The sequence below is a fragment of the Neomonachus schauinslandi genome, chromosome 7, assembly GCF_002201575.2.
Source record: "Neomonachus schauinslandi chromosome 7, ASM220157v2, whole genome shotgun sequence".
Taxonomy (NCBI): domain Eukaryota; kingdom Metazoa; phylum Chordata; class Mammalia; order Carnivora; family Phocidae; genus Neomonachus; species Neomonachus schauinslandi.
Window position 1 is genome coordinate 37,465,085 of NC_058409.1, and position 25,893 is coordinate 37,490,977.

A 25,893-nucleotide genomic window follows, 5' to 3' on the forward strand; every position below is an offset into this window, starting at 1 on the left:
ATATATATATATATGTACAGCACACAGACAGTATATATATATATACGGTAAACAAATCAGTAGGCGTCAGGGATCACAACCTCTCGAGTCGGCACAACACCAGCACAGAGCCATGCACACGGGCCACTAACTGATGGTGATGGCGGTGACAGGGATGCAGTTGAGCACGCAGCAGGGGAGAGCGCAGCGCCGGAAAAGCCTCCCCTTCCCCGAGCCCCTGTGCCACTCCTGAGGGGACCCCCTGCTGCTCCTGGATCTCTCATCATTTTCTCCTCTGCCCCACTAGGGTGTTGCGCCCAACATACCTTTTCTAAAAGCTCCTGGTTTCTCTTAATGAAAAGTTGTTTATCTTCTACCCAGTGTGAGTCCTGTTTGACAAAGAATATTGCGCAGTCAGCATTTCGGAGTGGCACGGGAGAGCCTGTGTCGACAAACCACTTGGCCAGAGCTGTCTCCTCTCACCCAGTTTGTTGGCCAGCCGGTGGCTGGTAAATGACACCCACCCCTTGTCATCCGCTCCTTCTTCAAAAGACATCGGGGCCAAAGTTGCCAGGAAAATTTCACCCCCTTCTCATTGACACTCACTAAGCTCTAACTTTTTCAGTCTGAATAATCCAGGACCAGCCTTCCGGGGACTCAGAAGTGACCACACAGGCAAAAAGTGAAAAGGGTCAGAATGCACACAGGCTAGATACATATGGATGGAAAACATTAAAATGCAGAACCATAAATGTAGCATAGAGGCAAAGAATGCAGCTTGAGGGGCGGGTCTTTGTCTCAGCAGCTTGTGACCACTCTAGGCTATTTGTACAGGGCTCCTCTTCATCTGCCATTCTCTCTTGCCCAACCTCATTCGTGTTGTAGCGGGGGGTTCACGCTCTGGCCAGAAAAACACCAGGGACAGAAACATCGAGTTGAACATTCTGACAGAGTTTGAGAAAGGTCACTGTGGAGAGCCAAGCTGTGTCCCGGGTGCGGCCCATGCACAGGGGCTGGAGGACGGTCGGACGGGATTGTGTGCATCTGCAGAAGAGCCAGCAACCCGATGCCTACCTGCCCTTTCTGAGCCAGGGTCGCTTCCAGATCTTCAATTTTGGCTTTATACCTTAGCACCTCTGCTTGGAGCTGTTCTTGAGCCTAGTGAAATCAAAATTCCAGAACTCAGTAAGTAAAATGGTAACTCAGTATTTTTCCTTCCCTTATGTTCCTTGATCAGAACTCAACAAGGGAGAAAAAAAAATTTTTGTTTCTATGATCAAAGGACCTTTTAAAACTCTTTTTAGGATCGAAATTCTTGCCTAAAACTTTCCGTGGTTCCCTTTACCATCAGGTTAAAATTCAAAGTCTTTAGGTGAGATGCGAGAACTCCCATTATATTTGCAATCTTTTCCGTACTACTCATCAACAAAGTTCACCCCTGATCTGCTGGTGATCTCCTTATTTCCTAAATATGCCTTGTAACCCTCCCCACTTCTCTCTTATTTGAATAAATTCCTCTTCTGGAAATCCTTCTCCCATTTTGCCTCTCCCAAAACTTGCCATTCTTTCAGAGCCAACTTTGCCCTAAATCTAAATCTAGATCCAGATGTATGCATGTATGTATGTATGTATGAATGATGTGTATGTGTGTCGGGGGGTGAGTGTGTGTATCAGCATTTTTGGACACTGATCTTCTATGGAGCAACCTTACTTCATTTGTTTTCAGATTCTCTTGTATTCTCCCTACACAGGACCTTATTTTCTGTGAAAAATTAGTGGGTTTTTTGCTTTTTGCCCATACACATATTTTTTACTTATCTTAAGATCTCGATAGGTTCTTTAGTGTAATGTGGAATAAAGTCAGCAATGGCAGGTATCCTTTCTTTTTCTTCTTTCCTTCCTTCCTTTCTTTTTCTTTTTTTAGAGGGAGAGAGGGTGGGGAGGGGCAAAGGGAGAGGGAGAGAGAGAACCTCAAACAGACTCCCTACTGAGAAGCCCAATGCAGGGCTCAATTTTACAACCCTGACAACATGACCTGAGCCGTAATCAAGAGTTGGATGCTTAACTGACTGAGCCACCCAGGCACCCCCCCCTCCCAGTTCTTCCTTTCTTAAAAGTAATCTCTACACCCAACGTGGGGCTCAAACTCACAACCCTGAGATCAAGAATTGCATGCTCTGACTGAGCCAGCCAGGTGCTCCTCCTTTTCTTATTCTTCACTGGGAGGAGAATATGTCTTTGGACTGTTGAAGATTATATTTACCTTTATTAGATTAAAAAAAAAAACCCGAGCTTAATTTCACTGAGAATTATTTTAACTTTAAATGAGCATTGAGTACAATCTATTTTTTTCTTGTATCAAAATGATTACATCTTTTGTTTTCATGATACTCATTCATCTATATTATCTATTTTTGCATTTCTTTTTTTAAAAAATATTTTACTTATTTATTTAAAGAGATAGTGAGCATGCAAGCGAGAGTGGGTGAGGGCAGAGGAAGAGAGAGAATCTCAAGCAGACTCAGTGCTGAGCGCAGAGCCCGATGCCGGGCTTGATCTCATGACCCTGAGATCATGACCTGAGCTGAAATGAGAGTTGGATGCTTAACCAACTGAACCACCCAGGCGCCCCTATTTTTGCATTTCTACTTTCTCTCAATTTACTCTATTGCCCTTTTTCTAACATCTTGATTTGTTTCAGACTATTTTGCTGAGAATGGTTAAGGTTTTTTGACTTTCATAGCTAGAGATAACGCTAAACCTTTATTTAGAGGTGAGGGTGAAATGAGAGAAAGAACTGGTTTCTACATCATCACCTCTTCAAAAAACAAGATGTATGCCATTATCTTAATTAACCAATCCTATGTTTCATGAGAATGCTTAGTACATGCTAATCATGAAAACCACAACTATGACGTATTAAGGCATAAACACGAAGGGACACACATACATCCCTTTCCAATGACTGCCTGCCTATCTATTCCAAATCACAGTGGGTTTTTTTTTAATGTTTATTCATTTATGTATAAACATGTGCATGTATGTATGTTACAATTTAAAAATACACAACTATAATATCTATCCTGTCCCACTAAACAACTAAAAGTAGTTCTTACAACACTGCTCAGCATACTACAGACCCTCTAAACTGGAAGTAGGATAAAATCATTGGGTGGGCACACTCCTTCTTGCCCCATGTAAATTATAAATCTATGAAGCAGTTATGGCATGGTGGTTAGGACTGTGAACTCAGAAACACTAGGTTCATATCCTAGCTTTCATCTAACTGAGCTGTATATCCTGGTTTCAACCTAGCCAATCTACATTTAACTCCTACAAAGCTATTATCTCCTCTCCTATAAAAAGGACATAGCTAAGAATAGCATCTAACTCATAGGGTTGTTTTAGGATTGCATGAGATGATGTATGTAAAGCGCTTACAATGATGTCTGCAACACAGCAAGGACTCACTAAATTTTAAGTATTAGTATTGTATGTGTGTAGCTTTTTTTTTTTTTTTAATGAGCTTATGACAGGCAATTGTGATGTAATGGAAAGAACATGTGACCCAGTAAGATTTTAGGTAGAATCCAAGTTTTCCATGAATTAGCTATGTGATCTTGGGCAATTCAATTAACCTCTCAGAGCCTTGAACTCTTTTATAAAATACCTGCCTTAGGGTGCTGTCATAAAAATTAAATGAGATATTGTCAGTGAAAATTCTTTGAAAGCTGTCAATGTAATGTTGTGCACTTATTAACTAAGAAAAGAAAGTGGCTAACCACAAAAGTATTTTTTCCAAGCAAGAAGCTAAAAAAAATGGATTATCAAGATTCAATATTGTCTAGCTTTGAAAAATAAAAGTTTTCAAATAGCCAGAATAAGAACTACTGTCTTTAAAGGAACAAAAGCATCGATCTAAGTTGGTTCTAATGTCTCTAGATCCAAGGTTTGTTGACATAAAAGATAAAACAGTTCAAAAGCCACAGTGGAGAGAAGGATACAGGGGAAGCTATCCTACTGATATTTTTATGTCCGTGGTACTTTTATGTTGTGACTGCTGCAGGCCAATTCAGAGCACTCTCCCCAGACGTGTACCGACCTTGGCTTCCCTTTCAGCATCGATGATACCTCCAGTCTGCTCCTGCAGGAGGGCATATGCTCTTTGGAGGGCCTGATATTCTTTTGTTAATTGTCGAAATCGTAGCTCAGATTCTTCAGCTGCTAAACTCTTGAGGTTACAAAAAAGGCCAAAAAATAATTAGGTTATGTTCGGATCCTGTGTTCAACGTGAAATACTAACATTTGTCCACTTTATAAAGAGAAGTAAATATATGTTTGATACTGGATTGGGAGTGATTTTATTCTTTTTGTGGGGAGAGGGGTAGAGGGAGAGGGAGAGAGAGAATCCCAAGCAGGCTCCATGCCCACTGCAGAGCCCGAGATGGGGCTTGATCTCACGACCCTGAGATCATGACCTGAGCCGAAATCAAGAGGCAGACACTTAACCAACTGAGCCACCCAGGCACCCCATGATTTTATTCTTAATTTTAAAGTATGTACATAGACACAAATACTGTAGTACTTTAAGATCGACATTGCAGAAATACTTAATGTTATTAATAAGAGGCATTTGCTTATTTATACATTTCTGATGATTGCTCTTTTGGCTTAGATTACAGTCAATTTTGGGTCCAGATGAGAACTTACAGCTAGCTTTTGGATTCAAATGGGAGGAAATGATAGTTTTATTCTCAATTCTTTTCAACACATTCATATGCAACAATTTCTTCCAGAGATAAACTATAAAAATATAGTTTTACAGCTTTAGGTCTCAAACTTCAGAGCATGATATAATCACCAGGGAGCTTTGTGAAAAATGCAGATTTGGGGGTTCTACCCACAGGATCCTGACTCAGGAGTTGTGTAGTAGAGTCCAGGAATTTTCACTGTGATTGAAACCCCCGAGATGATTCTGACAATGGTAGTCTAGAGAGCACACTTTGCTAAACCCTGTCCTCAACTGTATCTAGAAGCTTGTTCTTCTAAGCTTGTTTCTTGGTTCCCACCTTCCCTAGATGAAGAATTGGGGAGAGTGACTTTTAGTTTGAAAAAAGTCTTCAAGTTACAGAACAGGATTTTAGACAAGTTGTTAAAAGGGTTACATGACACCAGCGAAGCTATTTTCCAAGAGGTAACAAAGTCAAAATGGATCACTATTATGTGATCATTTTGGGCAGTTCAGAAAGGATGTAAGAAGTACAACGCTTTCTCTCCACTTTAAAGCAAAGGTTTGGTGACGGTATCACAAAAGACTAGAGAAGTGGAAAAGCTTACTTCGTCCAAGTCATCATCAGGAGTAGCTGGTGTTCGGTCTGTTCTAAATGAGGCCATGGATGATGTCTCTGAATCCATGGAGTCCTCATCATAGCCAATAAATGGGTCCAAAACAGGCCTCTAGGGGTGGGAAAGTACATATTTACTGACACAACTAGGAGTGGGGAAAGTCAACATATTACCAAGGTACCATCAACTGGCATATGTGCAAATGGACACAGAAGACAGGGGTCCTTTAGTGCTTCTTGGAGGAAATAAAAACTTCGGGCATGAACACAATAATTCCAATAAAAGTGCGTCCCACTTTGTTTCACTTCTGATGTTGCTGAGGAATATTCACTAACATTTGGCTTTCCTCATAGAAACACTGGAGCCTCTTAATATATTACATTTATACCATGACGAGTTTATGTGACTTATCTTTCCAGTATTTAAAATATAATCAAGACAGACTTAAAGTCCAGGCACCTATCTGGGATTATCAAATTGTAAGTCTTATCCTCCAATCCAATATCCAAATCAAATAATGTACTTGATAAAAACAAAATCAAACAAATAGACAAATTAACAAAACTTCATGGATTATAAGAGGCTATACTGATATGGGTGGACTGAGAGTACCATTATTAATAATCATTATCAGTAATCGTATCCAAGTATATAATGGAATAATAAAATCAAACTACTACCAATAATACTGTCCAGGAGAATAATAAAAATACACGAATAATTATAGGGTGGGTATGAGACACTAATATTATTCGCTGGAAGGCATTAAATCATGTGTATCTCTTGCATGTTCTTAGAGTTTGACTCTCCAGCTTGTCAGATAATGCTTTCCACCCCAAACCTAGTGCCTATTCACGCAGATAAAGTCATATTAAAGCAAACCTTAAAGGTTAAAATCCATAACGCAATCATTTTTGGACTTCTAAGAACTACCAAGAGAAGAGATTTTCTTTTAGCAAATAAAGCCCATGGTTTGCTGCAGTTTAGGAACATCTGATTTATCACATCTTTGCAGGCAGATTCCTTGGCAGCCTCATTTCTCTCACAGGGTTTGTGGCAAAAGCCTGATAACCTAGTTTTCCCGTTACCTTAATTGGCTTGGAACTTCTTCTGTGTTTTCTCCTACGGATGAGCTTTTCTCGGTCCTGGAAAACAGACGAAGAACTTTTCAGATGTTGAGTTGGTACATGTTTTCCTCTAGGTTTTGTGTTGTGTTTTTTTTTTTTTCTCAATGACAGAGTTGGTTTTCACCCGAGGCATTACGTATTTCTATTTAAAATAAGATTGTGTTTTGTAATTTTGGTAATTTTTAGGTTTGCTACTTACATATCTTTTTAAAGATTTTATTTATTTATTTGAAAGAGAGAGAGAGCATGAGCAGGGGGAGGAGCAGAAGGGGAGGAAGATGGAGTGGAATGAATCTCAAACAGACTTCACACTGGGTCTGCGGGGCTTGATCTCATGACGCTGAGTGGAAACCAAGAGTTGGACGTTTAACCAATTGAGCCACCCAGGTGCCATTACATATTTTTAAAGTAAAAATACACTACAACTTTTCCTGATAATCTATGTGGATCTGAGAGCCTCCTAATCAGGAAGTACACCGTCTTCCTCATCAGAATCCTTTATTATACTTGAAGATCAAGTAGCTCTGAAAATACTCATATTTTCCCAAAGCACAATTTTTCAGTTTTCTCAAACCCAAAATTACTTTATATTTAAGTATTGAAAAAATACGACTTTGCATAAACCTTATTCTTTTCATTTAATCACTTGAAAGTCATAGCAAGCTGTCTTCTGACTATTCTTAGACCCTTGTTCTCACCTGCAGCCTCTGAAAATGGGAACAGAGTGTCTACTGGGTTGGAATCATCTATTGGGCTTTTTTCGGGGGGAGGGGAATCAATTTCTTGATTCTTTTTTTTTGTGGATGGAGATATCCTGGGAATTTGGTGTTCATTAACTAAGTACTCCACATATTTACTGTACAAATTCAAAGGTAGATTAAATAAGTGGCACTTAGTTTCCCTGAAAGTCTGGATGATATGTCTCAACATGTCAAATTCTTATAAGAAACTTTTATCTTAAGTTCAGATACTCAAAGTCAAGAAAAGTCTTGGCCGAGTGAATCTGGGATTTACTAGTAATTAAGGTTGTGGATGTGAAGTAAGAGGCACACTGCACCAGAAGGCCATGTTTAATACGTTGTCTGGTTTATGCCAGTGATGTTAACCTTTAGGATTTCTCAACTTGTAAAAATATTTTGATCATATAACCTCAATATATCTGAAACTTTGAAAATTTATACTTAGATTACCCTCCTAATACAGTATATGCATTATAACATATACTCAACGTAGACAATTTTAAAAGGATAAACCACAAATAGTTATAACCAGACGTTATCATCTTTTCTCCCCTCAATAGCACTAAATCATCTTGCTCACCCTTCCTTGGAGACACTTGCCTAACCCCCCCCCACCCCTCCCATTGCTAGTTCCTCAACCCCCCAGCCCTTGGCTTGCTCCTCAAGTGAGAGCGACCAGAGATAACAATCATGGAATAAAGACAGTGAGGCAAAGAGGAAACCCAAAGGCATGTGAAGGTCTTAGGCCACTGCTGTTGGTAAAACAAGCCTTGACCAGATGCAAATGGAAGTAATAACTGCTCTAAGGCACTGAGGTCATGGTCAGAAGATCGGGACTGAAATTTCCACTCTGTCATGTAATTACGATGTAATCACTGTTCATTCAACAAATATTTATTAAACTGCACTATGTGCTAGATACTGAATTAAATGTTGGGAAATAAGAGGCATATGGTCTTGTTATTGTTGGCCAAATATTTAATCTCTGAGCCTCAGAATCTTGATACTGGAAGGCAATTATAAGGTACACCCAGACTATATACCTACTCACATAATGATGCATTTGGAAGTTCTTTTAGGGTGTTTTGCAGCCACTATTTGTGTTATCAAATTAGTTAAGAGGATTCTAATTGAAAATGTATAAAACAGTTTAATAATATGAAGTATTTTTGGAATAGAGTCTCTTCAACTTACTTATATATTGAATATATAAACTCGGGCTTTGGGGGCTAATCTGAAATTATTAAGTGCTTCCAGTGCATGTTGATTTCTCAGTGACTTGCCCTTGGGAACAGCTTAGAGTTTATAGAATGATCAAGACCTACCCTTGTGAGCTCATCAATAATGTTCTGCTGCTCAATGACTTGAAGTTTTAAAAACTCTGTCTCTTGTTCTTCATTAGCTTGATCGAGGTCATTCAGAGATTTTAATTTCTTTAAGGGTGGATGGGATGTTATTTTTTCTCTCTGGATTGGAAAAGAAGAAAGTATAGGTAGAGATTTTAAAAATCCTAAACTTTAGCAGTTCACATAGAAACTTTATGAGGCTCCAACTAAATTTGAAAATTGCTCAGCTTCATAGATGCACCAACCAAAACCCTCAAGTTTATTTTATCTTCTACGAGTCAAAATCACTGGGGATGTCTGAAGATCTTGACAGCTGTGTTGTAAGTTTGTTAAGGAGTGCATGAGCTTATCACTGTCCATACATAATACAAGTGGTGGCATCTATTTCTCAACTATTATGCAATGTCTCAGAAGATAAGAGGTACCCATTGTACAGTTCTATGAAGAGCATGTTAGTGAAATTCTTGGAAGGAAGTTTCTGTGACTGAGTTTGCTTCTCTACTGGGGAGATTTTGGAAAGTGTGCAGATTCCTGGAAGCAGTCCTACCGTTCTGCAAATTTAGAAACCCCTTAAAATTCAGAGCCATCAATTTTCTCTTGCTTTCTTCCTTTAAGGTTCCTTGCTTCCACAGGGAAAAAAACCCCAATTTTCATGAATAGCATTGTATTTTAAAAATGAACTGAGAAAGAGTAGTAAGTCAGGTTAGTGGAGTTGGAAGGACGGAAGCTGCAGCTTTGCAGAGTCTGTGATACACACCATTTCTGAATTTTCCTTGGTAACGGCTTTTAGCTTCTCTTCCATGCGCTGCAAAGACACCATCAGCTCATCGTTCCTCTTGGTGAGGCACTTGTTCCTTTCCAGAAGAGGTTTACATTGTTTCTCGGTTTCCCGCACCCGTTTTAACTGGGAAGACAGAAGTTACAATTTGTCTCTTGTGCTGGAGTGGATGTGGGAGCAGAGGGAGTGAATGGGCAGGGGTGAAACCCATCCGGGGCCGCCTTGGTTGGCCTCACTGTGTGTCCCGGAACTGACCAGGTCCATCCTTCATTTAATAGCCCGACTGCTTTGTTTTCAGTTTCCTCGAGCGGTTTGCCATCATCATAGTATTCACAACTCTGTATCAAGTATTACCTTCAAGGAGGTGCTGCCAAGGTTCTGATTTTGGAAATGCTCGGCAAGAGCAATTGCACGCCTTGCTTGCCCCTTGATTTCCTCCAGCCCGGGTACCCTGCTACACTGAGCCCCAACCTCATGCTGCTCATACCTCTCCCTGGGCCTGCAGTGACCCCTCACTGGCTCAGAGAGATAAAGCAGCTCATATGAATCACCAGTCACTAAGGAGTGCAACCAGGACTCAAACCCAAGCCTGATTATCGGCAAAGCCTGTTCTTCCATAAGAGATGTTGCTAAGATTCCCGAAACCACACTAAGACTGTTTATTTTTATTTACTCATTTTTTTTACATTTATTTTTTGGTAATCTCTACACCCAATGTGGGGCTCAAACTCACAACCCTGAGATCAAGAGTCTCATGCTCTTCTGACTAAGCCAGCCAGGTGCCCCAAGGATGTTTATTTTTAAGAAAATGTTATTGAGAAAAAAAACATACTCTCAAAACTCTATTGATATTTGTGTTTAAGAACATTTAATTCTCACTGAGCTTAGGAAAAGTATGATTATATTCTTACCTGCCCATAATTAAGAGTGACCATATTCTGGTTTGCTAGTCTAAGGCAAGGTTTCTCAACCCCAGCACTCTAGACATTTTGGGCTAGATACTTTTTGTCATGAGGAGATGTCCTGCAATGTAGAATGTTTAACAGCATCCCTGGCCTCTGCCCACTAGATGCTGGTAACATCCTCCCAGTTGTGACAATCAAAAACATCTCCAGACACTGCCAAAATTGCTTCCAGCTGAGAAACACTGGTCTAATTTTATGAATGCTATCTTGGGGTAATTGTTAATAATCCCCCCCTTTGCTCTCAAAACTCCCATCTGGATGACATATTTTATGGTCCCTCTAAACATAACAGATTTCCATGTTAAAGTTCCCATGCTTAGTTCAGTGACTTTATACTAATGTTTCTGAATGAGTATGTATTGGGGGAGGGGTATTGAAGCAAGGAAAGTGGTGGAGTCTATCAGAACCATCTGACAAGATAAAGTACTCACTCCTATTTTTGAGAATCTAATGCTTTAGGAAGTGCTGGGGTAGGAGACTTAGCTACCTATAAATATTTGAAACAGCTGCCTGTGGGATTCTAAAACAGTACTCCCCAACTGTATCCTAACTGCCATTTGAAAACTCATTTTATATCAAAGGCCAAAATTTTTCATAACCTCATTTAATCCTCAGATTTGAGTTTCAGTGTCTGAAGAAATCATATTAAATATGAAGCACATACAAGGACAAATAAGTTATTCCACTAGGTTCACTATTTTAAACTTCGTCTCTTTTCTGAAGGTCAATGACAAGGGTTTTAAACAGTTAAATTTACCTAGTAGATGCTACTTATGGAAGATGCAGAAAAACACAAGTAAAAGGAGGTATCAGTAATTCTACCATACCATACATCAGTAACCTTAGATGTAAAGTACCTAAAAAAAACTGTTCCTTTTAAAAGATATAGCTTAAGTATTATAAAGGAAGTGTGAAAGTCAACATAGATATTCATGAAACCACCAAAAGAGAAAATCTGACATAGTGTAACTAACATCAGACCAAGACTTTAAATCAAGAAGTATTACTAAAGATAAAAAAATTCATGATGCAAACATTTAACAAATCTTAATTTATATGTACCTAGTAACATAACTTCAAATATATATAAAGCAAACTTGATAAAACTAAGAATAGATATGGACAAATCTGTTGGGAGATTATACAAAACAGTATAAAGATGTAGGAGATTTTAAACAAAACTATTAATGAACTTGATTCAAAACACATGCAATGACTGCACAACATACCTTCTTTTTATGAGAACATGGAATGTTTCTAAAATTGACAGTATGCTACCATCATAAAGTAAATGTCAATAAATTTTAAAGAATGAAATGATACAAAGTATTCCTGACTAATGTAACACTGTGTGTCAATTGTACTTCAACTTAAAAAAAAAAAAAGAATACGAAGTATATTCTCTGACTATAATGGAATTAAGGTAGAAATCAATAGCAGAGAGATAACTCAAAAATCCCCAAATGTTTAGAAGTTAAGCCTTATGGTGCTAAGTAACCCACTGGTCAAAGAAGAAATCATATATTAGAAAAGATTTTGAAATAGCAATACATTATGACATAAAAGAATGTATGGGATGAAGCTAGTCATGCTTAGAGATATTTATGACCTAAAATGTATATATTTGGAAAAAAACAAAATGCTGAAAATAACTTCTTTGTACCAAGAGCCACCATGAAGAATGTAAAATGTAAGGCACAGAGCAAGATTTTTTTTTAAGATTTATTTATTTGAGAGAGAGCATGTGTGAAAAAGCATGGGGGAAGGGTAGAGGGAGAAGGAGAGAGAAAATCCCAGACAGACTCCATGCTGAGCGTGGAGCCTGATAAAGGACTCAATCTCATGACCCTGAGATCACGGCCTGAGCCGAGACAAAGAGTCGGTCACTTAACCAACTGTGCCACCCAGGTGACCCCAGAGCAGGAGATTTTAAATACAAATATCCAAAAATGATGCAAAGAATTCCTAATATTGATAAGAAAATAAAGGCAGCACAAAAGAAAATTTTACAAAAGACCTATGTCTCATGCTCTTCAATGAAGACATGAAGCAATTTTGGCAGTATCTGGAGATGTTTTTGATTGTCACAACTGGGAGGATGTTACCAGCATCTAGTGGGCAGAGGCCAGGGATGCTGTTAAACATTCTACAATGCAGGACATCTCCTCATGACAAAAAGTATCTAGCCCAAAATGTCTAGAGTGCTGGGGTTGAGAAACCTTGCCTTAGACTAGCAAACCAGAATATGGTCACTCTTAATTTTACGAAAGACTTATGTCTTTCGTAGGTCAGATCCCACAAGGACACCCAAAAGGCCAAAAGATTTTTGAAAATTCATTCAATCTCATTATTAAGGAAAGTAAAAATCAAAATCCTACAATCAGAATATCACTCACACCCACCATACTGACTAATATGATCAACGATCTGTGCATGTTGGCAAAGCTGTGGAGAAACTGCAAGTCTCCCATGTTGGCAGTGGGAATGCAATTGTTCTAACAACTGTGGAAACCCAGCAACCAGTACTGAGGCTGATCACACACACACGCCCCACGACCCAGTCATTCTGCTCCTTGGTATGTTCTCAGCAGAAATGAACACATTTTCTCACCAAAGACATGTAGCAGCACCACTAACATTAAAACTGTTAAGAAACACTATAAATGCCCATTAGCAATCGAAGAAGAAATATACTGTGGTGTATTAATTGAATAAAATAGAGTAAGAAAATGAAAGAATGATACATGTTATACAGTGAGTAACTTCCACAAATGTAATGCTGGGCAAAAAAGCCAGACACGGAAGAGTGATTACTATAGGATGCCATTTACAAAACATTTAAAAAATGGTGACACACATCTACAGTGACAGAATTCAGTAGAGTGATTAACTCTAGAAGGCTGTGACTGGCAGAGGTCCCAAGAGAGGGAGGCTCGGAGGTGCTGGTAATCTTCCAGGTACTCATCTGGGTGGTGGTTATATGGTTGTATCACTTTGGGCGTATTTATTAAACTGGACCTTTATTATCTGTGCACTTGTGTTTATTATGTTATACTTCTACAACATCATATATACTTTCTTAAACAAAATGCTTAACAAAATCACCAGATAAATAAATAATTCTGGGCAGAACTCACCAGTTCGTTTCGTTCATCTCCAAGCAGGGTGTTCCTGTCTTCTAATTTTCTTATAGTGGCATTCAATTCCGCTATTCTCTTCTGATTTCTTCTCAAATCCTAGGCAGGAAAATTAAAATGGGTATTTCTTCAAGAACACTTTTCACAAAGTTTGGGAATTCTACTCATAAAAGTAAGAGGCTTGGTTCCTTTCATCTGGCTTATGAGGTGAGAGTAAAATGTTCTGTAATCAGAGAAGAGTAAATATTTACCCTCTTCTAACCCTTGATATTCACTGCTTGGGTTGAAGACCAGGCCTAATTGAAACTGCAAATGAATTCAATGTGGCAGATACCCTCTGGAGCCCTGACTCCTGGCAGGGGGAGTGGTAGATGGTTGGATGAGCCTATCAGATCTGTGAGTTCTGAGACCAAGGTCATGTCGTGATTAGATGAGGTTCAAGGAGCGTCTCTTAAGTCATGGCTGCACATTGCTTTCCACAGCTAAGACAGATGTCCTATCACACTTAGCCAAAGAATAGAAGATAGGGCTGGGCTTTGAAAATTCCTGCATACTCCTGGAGAAAAAGGTCAATGTGAGAAGGCTGGTGCATTACCTTCACGTATAAAACGCAGTAGATTATAAGATAGCCTTTGCTGGTACATTTTGCCCAGAGCTCCTGGCTTCCCCACTGTCATAATTGCCATGGATCACTTTACACATGGCTCTCATGGATTAATTCCATGTCTAGCGTCCATAGGACCATCACAGACTTGCAATTCCATTATCATCTTACATTTTTGATAGTGCTGCACTGTTGACAAAGCAGTTTCCCACACATTTTATCTCCAGATTCATAAAATCCTAGAGGATTTCTTCCTGAAGATTCAGGAAGGTCATAACTCGTTCAAGGTTTTGTGGCTACTATCAATAGATCAATAATTAATATTTATTGAATGCTAATTATGAACTGGACACTGTGCTCAACATTTTACAGACCATTTCTTCTAGACCTCCGACCAGCCTTACGGAGTCCCATTATTGCCTCTCTTTTACAGATGAGGAAACTCTGAGCAGGAAAATGATCTGCCTGAGGTCATGCAGTAAGTGGCAGATCCAGAATTTGAACTAAAGAGTCTGACCCTAGAGCCCATTCTCTTGACAGTTTTGCTGCACTGCAGGTAAATGTCAGGGACAGAACTGAAACTTACATCTGCTAAGTCCTGATTCCGCCACCTACTGGGATATATATATCCTGAATACCAATTCATAAATTATTCATTACTTGGTTCTAAGTACTACTTTGGAACCTATCTCTGTTCCTAAATAATACATTTTCATCTTTTTAGCAGCTAAGTTATGAAAGCCAACGATACACAAGCTGATTTCTATGCCTGCAGTTCTGAAAATAATTTCTCCTATAAAATGATGAAAATCCAGGGTAATGAGTAGCAAGTTCGATCGGACTAGAAACTTTCAGATGATGATTTAAGCGGTTAAGTTTTTTATATAGTCATACATTTTGACCCCTCTAGATGACAACCGTCTTTGCCAATTTCCAACCCAACGGTTCACACAAGGGTAAATTACCAGTCTTGGCAAGAGGCAAAGTAGTTTCATCTACTTTATGACTCTTATAATAGGCTAAAGTTTGGATAGGTATCGCGTGGGTAGAAAAATTCTATGAAAGATTTAAAAAGACCTGTAATTCTCTTGTGATCTGCTAATGCAGGGCAGACCACTTTGGTGCCTGTGAGTTTAGAAAACCCTATTCCCAAGATACTAGCTGGTTTTATAGGAGGAGGTAGAATTGATTTCTTTGTAGTAAACAGGAAAAGAGCTTAAGTGAAAAGTACAACTTGGAAGCTAAATAAAAGATGACTCCTGAGTTCTTCGCTTCAGCTCGGACAGACTTACAGGACTGCCACAGTGCTCGGAGCCGTCTCCCGCTCTTCCTGGAATCTCTCGTTTCGGACTGCTCATGTTACACTCAGCCTCCTTGACCAGAAAGAGCTGTTCGTCCAACGCCTCTTTCTGCAGCTGCAGTTTCTGGACGTAGCCAGTTTGGGTCTCCAGTTCCTTTTCCAGGGAGAAGATGATCCTGTCCTTGGCTTTAATCTCATCCATCTGAATTAAATGACACCCAGGACATTTTATTTAACAATGCTGTAAAAAAAAAATGCATTTTTACAATGGTAGGAGTTTAACTTCTTTCCGCTGATTGTTATGGGGAAAAATTATGACTGTGACAGGTATACTGAATTTATGAACAAGACAAGGCAACACTGTGTAATGAAAGGCTACCCTTGGATAATTAGGTATCAAGGAAAGTAACTTTTTCTCTCTGATATATCCTGGGTAGATGCTTTAGTTCAGTATATTGTTTAAAATAGTCTAGGTTGGTTGGATTTAGAGAGGTTAACTTTAAAATGGGTCATTGGTAAAAAAAAATAATAAAATAAAATGGGTCATTTGTGTTAATAAAGACAGATACTCAGTATTCCATTACAGTGTTTCCCAGGACAATTTCTGATCTTCCCTCCTGTTTGGAGGAAGAGACTTTAGTTCACTTTAACTAGGAGGAGGCACTATGAATTGGTCATTTTTTGCTGACGAAGCTGCGGACTTTCCAGGAGCCTAGTCAGTTCCTAAGGCCAGTATGTTTGCATTGAGGTGGCGAATGTGGAGTGAATTCAGGTGTGAGTTTGGAGCATGGTTCACGTTATGTGGATCTTTCCATTCCTTTCCACATTTCAGAGCAAACAGCTAAGGCAACCATTTTACCATTACTGTCAGAAAACCAGGGTCGGGACAAGAAGAGGAATGGGAAACACCTGGTAATATAATATTAGCCACTGTTTCCCCTCCTACATCTGTGGGACATATTTATGGATCCCAGCACTCACTTCTATTAAGTCTCAGCAGGGTCTCAGAATTATTTGTCAACTAAAGGCCATAAGCATTTGATATCAACTGATCAAGAGTTTCATTGGACTGAAAAATTTGTGCCATTCCTGGTGAGGGCTAGGGAAGTTAATGCCTGTAAACAATTTCTGAAGAGAGCATAACCATCAGGCAAAATCTTTCTTCTCATTTCATTATATTCCATAAGAATATTCAAAATGGAGATAGGATAGAGACATTTAATACAAATGATATTATACTGTTCTCTTTATAAAAATATCTCCTTATTTATAACAAATCACTTTGTGTAGATCATTCTTTGCTGTGTTCCTCATATAAATCTGCCTATGTATATATTTGGAACAAAAAGTGATGCATGGTCCCATTTTTCCACATTTAAGTTTCTGCGAGCCAATGCCTCCCAGTCACAGGATTACATTTTAGATCAATTTTGGAAGGCCATGGGGCTAAATTCTGCATGGTCCTGTGATATTATCTGATAAGTTGGTGAGTAGTCAAACATTGTCCTGTTAATTCTGGAATGAAAACACTGTCTTTAGTTTCTACCTTCTTCTAGAAGATTTGAATCCAGTGTTATTCTTAACTAGGTAGTATATTTATTTGTTAGACCTGTCATCTCCGATGTCATTTACAGTTTACTGCGGCTCCACACCTCTGTGCTCCTAGTTGGTTCTGATGTACCCTACCTAAATGAACTTGCTGGAAATTACTCCATTACTGCCCATATAGTCATCCTCATCATCGCCATCATCATAACTAAAATTTATTAATTTTTTACTACATGCAAGGCACTATCTTCAGAGCTTTACATATCTTACCTCCTTTTATAACAATCCTACTACACAAGTTCTGTTATCACCATTTTATAGATGATAACCAAGGACTTCTGACTCTAGAGCCCATTTTAATAGGCTATGCAATAATGATCCCCACATTATCCTTATACTTCCAGCACTTTCCAAGGTAGTTTTCTGTAGAATATCCAATAATCAGTGTCGATGAGTCTCTATTGCATAGTGGTTGTAAGCATAGACCCTGGCTTCAGAACACTGAAAATCTTCCAAAGTTCTAGTTCTTAGATGGGAAGGGGTGCCTACCAGAATTCCCTGGAGAAATTTTCTAAACAGAATGGCTCTCATTTCTCTCCCTTCCAGTTCCAAAAATGGAGCTGGGTGTGGGGGTAGTGACAGAACAAGATAAAACTGAAGACAAGGGCATCTGTACTACTGAAAAACTTCTCATGTTATTCTGTTTGCATCCAGTTTTTTAACCACTCTTGAGGTACCTTAGATTTTACATTGTTACTAAGAAAGACTGCACTGTCTTCTTGATCATTATGCTGGTAAAAGGAATTCACAGAAAGAAACTACAGATCAACAAGCGGATATACTTGCAGACTTTATATCGAAAACCATCAACAAACACAAATATTTGATGTACAACATCCTTTTCATTTACCCACCTGCTGACTCCAGAGTTCATAGTCCCGGTTCTTTCTTCATCAGCTGTTGTCTTTTCAAAAACCAAAGACAGGGCAGAGACCAATATTTCTGCACTGTGTTTGGTCTTTATTGTCAACCAGGGCAACAGAATGAATTGCAGACAAAGAATTTGGAAAGTGTGGCAAAGGCAACATTTTACAGTCATGCTGTATTGCAGTACAAAGAAAATTACACATTTAGTTTTTTAAAATGTTCTACGGTAACCACTTTTACTTAAAATCGAAATCCTAGAGATATGGTCCAAGGAACATAAATGGAGTTCTTACAAAATAATTGCTTAGAATTGGCAGACACAAAAGGAAAGTGTAGTTTTCCTAAGAAAATATTATTATTATTTTTAAGGATTTTATTTTTAAGTACTCTCTACCCCCGGCATGGGGCTCGAACTCACAACCCTAAGATCAAGAGTCGCATGCTCCACTGACTGAGCCAGCCAGGTGGCCAGAAAATATTATTGTTAGAGAAGCATAAAGTGCATTCTAACAGGTGAGGGGTAATTTGACAAGACAGAACTAAGATATAACTAATGCTAAACATTCTGAATATAGATGTATGTAAATGTTTCTTCTAAAATAATTAGACGTGGTCAACTTAGGACATTATGGCTTTTATGCAATAATTATATTTGTTTTGTTTTTAGGTATAGTGAGAGATCAATGTAGTTTTTGGTCATACGTATTAAAAAGAAAGATCCAACCCTATAGCTTGAAGTAAGTCTTAGAAATTGACAATAGCAAATAAACTACTTAGGAATAGTTTAAAAATTATAATGGCCACTGTTTTGAATGGCCCTTGTTTATTTTGAGAAAGAAGATCTATTTTAAAAATGACTAGGGTTCTTATAGCTCTATTCCTTGCTTTCAGACATAGTTCCTGGAAAGAAGACAGGTGAATCATTCAGGATGCTCTCAGTGGCTGCCATTTCAGATACCTTGAAAGCCACAGAAACTTTCCCCATCCCTGTAAAAACCCAGTGACATTTTATAAATAGAAAGCCCACAAAACATGTTGATTTTAGAAGAGTTCATAATTTAGAATATTTTTATAGACATTCAAGAAAACAGGAGTCATTGAATAGATACTCTCCATATATGTGAGGCTGGAAGAATCCAGTTTTTATGAGAAAGGTGATTCCAATATCTTCTACACTTTACAATTCCAATTTTGGCTTGGGCGTATCTATCTATTTATCTACCTACCTACCTATGGACCTATCTTGCATTTTGGACAGAGTGCTAGACAGGAGGTGAGCACTGTTTATAATCCACTCATGAGAAACACCTGTAGAAGCATACCCATGGCGCTCTAAAACCTGGAAAGAGAATGATTGTACACCGACGTACTGCCCTGGGTTACTAACCAGCCTCCGAATATCCCGTTCTGACTCCCACTTGATCTTCGAGATGGCTTCCTGGTGGGATTGATGCTCACTCCTAAGGTCCCCAGCCTTGATTTTATCCGCTTGGATCATATTGCTGAGAGCCTCGTCCACCTGCTTCTTGGCAGTTTTCAGGTCCGCAATTTCCTGTAAGAGCTTAAGGCGCTCTGCATCAAACAGTTTCCGGGCCTCCTCCCGGGCCTCAATGGTGAGCGCTGTCCTTACTTTGTCACTGCTGCCGTCCCGGAGAGCACACAGAGCCGACTTGAGCCTCTGGATCTCTCCATCCCGCAGCTTCACCGTCCTTGACATTTCTTGCTCGTGCTGTTTGATGAGATTCTCCCTCACGGCCTGCAGCTCCTTCATCTTCTCCTCATGGAGCTTGGCTTTGAGTTCTGTCACCAGGACCGTGTGCTTGCGCTGCTCCAGCTCACGAATCCTCTTTGCTTCTTGAGTCTTCTCTCTTTCAAGCTTAGACACCTACAGGCAGAGAGGCGAAAGGACGAAACGAGGTGAGCCTCAAAGGAAAGGTGCTCCCAAGCAGGGTCTGTAGCTCAGAGCCCTGGGCTCTCCCAATTCCTCACCTCTCTGTGCTCTGAGGGGACGGAACCACAGGCCCCAAAGCTGGGAATATAGTGTGGGAAAGGAGGAGATACCTGGGGATGCTTGTATTATTTGGTGCAGACATAATCTGATGTTTGGGGGCCTTACTATTCCATCGGTGGTCTGCAGACAACCAACACAGGAATCGCCCAGAAGCTTGTTAGAAATGCAGAATCCAGGGCTCCTTTCCAGACCTATAATCAGGACGTGCATTTTAACAAGTCCCCCAGGTGATTGTATGCACATTAAAATTAGGACATAGTGCTATAACGGTTTTCACCTTGGTGGGGAGAAGTCCAAAACAGATCACCTGCAGAGCTTTTTAGACCACATATCCCTGGCTAGGTGCAAGCTGATAAACGTGGGTGTCTTAGGACCGTTCAGAGTTGAATATTATGATCAGACTAATAAAATGGTGCCCAAAGTGATATTATAAAATATTTCTCCTGTTTCCCCCTTCTTTTTTGGCTGCTGTAATGGGGGAAATGAAGCCAGCTGATATATCCTCAACCTCACCTTTTTTTCCTATGGCAACTTAGTTCTACCTCCAAACATTATGCAGACACACACACACCAGCCCCAAACACTGCAGTTCACTGGGCCATCTCTCTGTTCGAGGGGTCTGGTGGCTGTTACTTCTGCATGCTCCACGGATGTCCCTTTGTGTCCTTCCCTGCCCCACTCAGCAACCTCTCCTGCTACCCCCACCAACTAACCCTCCAAGCAGTTTAACAAAGTATTCCTTCTAACCCTTAGACCTTTCTGGTATTTTGGTTAAACAAAATCTCCTGTGTTTTGCTTTATTTCTGATGTTAATATGGGTCTCCTTAGAGATTAGCCATGGCATTACCTTAATCTGGTTGTGAGTCTGGCTCTGATTCAGTAGATCAGGGTGGGGCCCTGGCATGTGTAGCTTGGAGAAGCCTCTTAGCAAATGGTCTTTACTACTGTCCTCCTCCCCGCTCCTCGTCTCAGCTGCCTGTCTTTGTTTCTCTGCCTCTGTCATGTACCGTAGAATCACACACTCACGCTCTCTCTCTCTCTCTCACACACACACACACACAGTCACCTGGAAAAAGGGAGGAATTAGGCAACCCCGGGAGTAATATTCGGTTCAGTGAAACTGGGTCTCTGCCATTTGTAAAATCGGAAAGCTTCATGAAATAATTGTGAGGAGCCTCTCTGGCTGAAAAATGTTAAGAGGCTCTTGTAATTATCATGTAAAGTGTGTGAGATTCTACTTACCTTAACAGTACCTACCTTTGGCTAGAACAGGATTTTCTAAGTCCTCATGGCAATTTAATGAATATTTTATTTTAAAGGCACAGCAATTATTACCGCGTTGGTTATTCTAAAAGAACTTAGGGCACAAGGAGACTTGGGAGAATAAATGGGTATCCTTAAATGACTGTCTTTGATCTTGCCTCCAGCTTCGGCCAGGGTCCCTTCCTGGATGCTTATTATTACATATGCTCTAGAGCTGTGCTGTCCAATACGGTGGCCACTTGCTACAATGAGCATTTGGAATATCCCAAGTCTGAACTGAGACTTGCTCTAAATGAAAATACACACCAGATTTTGAGGTCTTAGTGTAAGGTAAAGAATGTAAAAACCTCAGCAATAATTTTTATACTGATCCCGAGATCACTACCTGAGCTGAAACCAAGAGTCAGATGCTTAACCAACAGTACCACCCAGGTGCTCCAGTAAAGCCCAGTTCTGATCCAATTTATGTACTTGCTCAAAAATCACCCAGGGCTCCTTTATGTTGTGGAGTAAAACCCCAACACCTCAGCTTCGCCTTTCCGGCTCTCAGAAGATTTGGTTGGACTCCCAGCTCCCATTTCTGTTTCTCCCTGTACCTCTCCTCACCTGTCCCGCACTGCAGGCCCCGGGGCTTATGCTTTTCCCTGCACACGCCCTGAATCTCTGTACCTGTATGCCTATGGTTTCCTCTTCCTGACCTGCCCTTCCCTCAGCTTCCTTTGGGATCCTCTCATCCCTCATGGCCAGCTAGATGTCGCCCTCTCCACTCATGCCACCCCTGACCACCAAATGAGGACAAACCTCATTTCTCCTGCCTATGTCTTTTCAGGGCACTTTGCTAAAACCTCCTTACTGCTCCTTTCCACATTTTTCTTTATGCCATGCTTATGGTTTTTTGTATGCTTGTCTGTCCTCATCACCTCTTCTCCTGCTCCTACTCCACACTGCAAACTGCTAGAGAGCTGCCGATGAGCCTTGTTCATCTTTGTCTACCCAGTAGTTGCCAGCACAGCACATGATAAGGAGCCCGAGAGTGTGTGTGCAATTAAAGAAGGTATGCCAGTCTGTTTCCCTAGCTAGCCCTCTACCCAGAGGCAAGACTAATATATCCTGTCATATAGCTTAGAGAACACAGATCTGTAGGGTTTTCTAGAGCAACCCCTTTTCCTAGAAGAGCATCCATCCCTTCCCAGGGTACACCATGCACATATAAGAATGCCTGTCCTCTACTCGATATTTCTCTCAGTGCTTCCGTAAGGACAACATAAATCTTACTCCCCATTTTTCTAGATTAAACTCTAGTGAGTATCTTCTACCATGGGTGGGCAAACCATAACCCATGGAACAAATACTTTCCCGCCTCCATTTTTGTGAATAAAGTTTTATTGGAACACAGCCATGCTCTTCTATTTACATATTGCCTACAGCTGCTTTTATGCAACAATGGAGTTAAGCAGTCTCAGAGAGACTGGCCCACAAAGTCAAAAATATGCACCATTTTGCCCTCTACAGAAAAAGTTTGCTGATTTCTCTTCTAATAATACAGTTTTTGTGAAAAAAGAGGCCTTATTTTTCACTGATTTAGGAACTCTGATAATTTACTTTGCATCCACACCTTGGGAAAGTTAACTCTAACTCAAGTAACAGGAAATTAGCCATCATCAATTTCAGCAGCATGTATTTACATTAGGCATTTGCAACAGTATCATGACTATAGGGCTGTCAGGTAGCAAATTACTAAGGGAAATTTTATCAGTTCTTCTGGGGACGATAAAAAACTGGTAAAAATGGACAACGGATAAGGAATTCTGGGTTTACATTTTGATTTCACAGTCTGCTATATCTAAGAAAGTTGCTTTATCCTTCTGAGGCTCTTTGATTACACTTAAAAACTACCCATAATGGGATTATTCTTAGGGTTAAATTAGCTAATGCATGGAAAAGAACCTTGAGCTGTAAAGTACTATGAAATGCAAGGTAATATTATTACTGGATATAAGAGGAGATATTCATGACCCAAAATTATTTATGTCAAATTCTTGACAGGCACGTTAGACTGTTTCACTCTGTGATCCTGTCATTTCTCTCAAATTATAAGCACTGATCTTTTGCATGTACACTGGAGATGAATGAAAAAGAAAAAAAATGAAAATACAGGTGTATGGAAAATATATCCCAGCCTGAAGATAAAAACAAATACAAACACTGGCCTTCTTGTCCATCACTTAAAGGAATCCACAGAACCCAAAGAAAATTCAAAGGCACTGATTGATTACATTTGGCATTTTTCATGTCTGCTTTTTTTGGTTGCCATGGAAACTGGCATTTTTGCAGGATTTCTAGGTATGACTTCTTTTTTAAGCTTGGGAGAAGTGTTTCACTACGAAGGAGACACAAAGGATGTGACTGACATTTGGGAAGGAAAAAAGCCAATTAAAATTTTTGTAGTAAAACTGTTTTCTGAAAATTATTTGCAGCTCAGATTATACCAGTAAGAAAATAGAATTTACTATCTTAATGTAAATCGTACACAAAAATAGAAAGAACTGCTCCTGACTAACAATGAAAAATATAAAGATAATACCTGAAGTGGAAAAAAATACTTAGGAGAAGAAAGAATCAATTTTGATAAGTGGAAATGTTTCTCTGAAACACTTCTTCTGGATCACATAATAGCGTTTATTGAGGGCTTACTGTGAGTTACACAGCTTCCTAATGGCTTCACAAACATCACCGCATTTACCCTTGGCAGCTCTGTGATGTAGGTAGTATCTGTGCATCCGAATCTCAGATGAGAAAGGTGAGGACAAGTCTCTGCCCAAGCACAGCGTGAAGAAGGCTGCTTAGCGCCCAGCATGGGCCAGGAGCCGAGTTTGGGTCAGGTCCCAGGCCTCCCTGTGCACTTTTTTAAAAAATTTGTTAATTATTTTATTTTAATTAATTAATTAATTTATTTATTTTTGGGGGGAGAGAGCGCGCGAGCACGCACACTAGCTGGGGGAGGGGCAGAGGGAAAGGGAGAAGCAGACTCCCTGATGAGTGCGGAGCCCGACTCGGAGCTCTTGAGGTGCTCGATCTCACACCCTGAGATCATGACCTGACCCAAAACCAAGAGTCGGGCTCAACCAACTGAGCCACCCAGGTGCCCCCTCCCTGTTCATTCTGAAACCTCTGGCAAGCTGTTCACGTCCCCCAGCCTCCATTTTCTTATGTGTAAACTGGGATTGGGGGTCTTATTCTCATATGGTCATGGTGAGGGCTGACTTAGATAATGTATCAAAAGTCCTTCGGAAAGGCTGGAACACCTAGGAGATTAATAATTATTAATACATGGTTAAATAGTACAGTATCAATTTTGATGAATATTGACAACATATTGATATTTTTATATCATGCAATGCTATATTAATGCCAAGGACGTAAGTGTAAGAACCCATATTATCTGGATAAGACTAACATGACTATTACTATATTATTAAGACCATAATAACTATTTTCCTAACAGAAACCTTGAAAACTAAGGTAAAATTGGGTCTCCTGAGGATATCTTGAGTTCCCTGGCATTGGTGGCATCTAATCTTAACTTGGAAGAAACTCAGATTATGTGTGTGCAGGAGTGGGGAGGCACAGGGTAAGGGGATGAACCCTAAACAGGGCTTCGAAAGATACAGATCCCAAATCCCTTCTCCCCTGTAGGTTTCACAGAAGAAAAAAATCACTAGGAAAATTTAATCCTACTGGGGAGGGCTTACACTGTGTCAGGAGGAACATTCATGACTATTACCCCATGAGGGCCTCACGTGATATTTTCCTTTCTAGTCTGGCCTTTGAAAGCCAGTGTAAATTCTGCCAAGATAAAGATGGTGATGTTTGAGCTTTAATGTGACCTTAGAAATCTAGGATGAAAAATTGGATGGCCTTGTCCAAGGTGAGGAAGTTGAGAGGTTATTTAGGCAAGACAAGCTAACATATAAGCTTTGGTGTGGATTATGTGCACCAGACGTTCCGGGAGATCTAAACTCACAGTAGGCACGCAGGGAGTCTCATGGGCACTAAGTAACTCGTAATCAGGAGATATGAAGCTGCCTCCATACGAAGGTTGTGTATAGGGGAAATTTTATACAATCTGCAGAGGTACCAAGGCTTCTATTTTCTCATTTCCCACTTTTAGACCCAACGCTTCCTGAAAACAAAACCAAAGGTGCATAAAGCAAGAAATACTGCATCCCAAATTGGGGCGCTGAAAATGGAGGCTCTGGAATAGTCACTTGAGGACCAGGGTTGGCTGATTTTCTGGGAGTTCTAGAGGCAACAAGATACTCAGCATTACCCAGGTCATTTGGGAATTCCCATTTTGGCTCCTCTACTCGCTGTGTCACTGGGAGCATATCAGTTAAACGGTTAGAACTCATTTTCTTTCTCAGTGAAATTGGAATATAATTTGGAATACACAGTAGGCTTCCTGGGAGGACTAAAAGTGCTCTGCAGTCTGAGGGCTGTTCTAGGAGCGGAAACTCCTGTCCGCAGCTGACTCCTGCAGACCCTGCCACTCAGGCCTGCTGCTTTGCTGCCCCCAGCCTGGAGCCCTGTTGTCTGCTCCTCGGCCCCCAAGCCTTCTGTCACTGCGCCTGTGGGGTTCACCGAGACTGCAGGCTGCCTCTGCGGGAAAGTAGGAAGCCCTAGGGAATCAGTGGGTGGATTCCACATCTCACAGCAATCCCTAGTGAGCTCACACACCCCTGGGCAGCAGATCATGGCCTCACGCTGTCCACAGGAGAGACAAACAGAGGAAAATACCAAAGCCTAATGGCTACAGAGCCGG

At 40.2% G+C, this 25,893-nt stretch overlaps 1 protein-coding gene across 3 annotated transcripts in view; it reads right to left on the reverse strand.

Annotated features, from left to right (window-relative positions):
* JAKMIP2 (janus kinase and microtubule interacting protein 2) overlaps positions 1-25,893 on the reverse strand; it is a 67,225-nt gene that overhangs the window by 35,694 nt on the left and 5,638 nt on the right. Inside the window, exons 2-12 of one of the 3 annotated variants that reach the window (XM_021701889.1) lie at positions 19,185-19,682; positions 15,315-15,524; positions 14,301-14,318; positions 13,419-13,517; positions 9,296-9,442; positions 8,518-8,658; positions 6,414-6,470; positions 5,317-5,436; positions 4,082-4,210; positions 1,054-1,137; positions 306-368 (exon numbers count right to left, since the gene is read on the reverse strand). In XM_021701889.1, the coding sequence (XP_021557564.1) occupies positions 306-368; positions 1,054-1,137; positions 4,082-4,210; positions 5,317-5,436; positions 6,414-6,470; positions 8,518-8,658; positions 9,296-9,442; positions 13,419-13,517; positions 14,301-14,318; positions 15,315-15,524; positions 19,185-19,682 (1,566 nt within the window). The remainder of the gene's footprint in view (positions 1-305; positions 369-1,053; positions 1,138-4,081; positions 4,211-5,316; positions 5,437-6,413; positions 6,471-8,517; positions 8,659-9,295; positions 9,443-13,418; positions 13,518-14,300; positions 14,319-15,314; positions 15,525-19,184; positions 19,683-25,893) is intronic. The other 2 variants (XM_021701888.2, XM_021701890.1) reach the window with 2 other exon arrangements.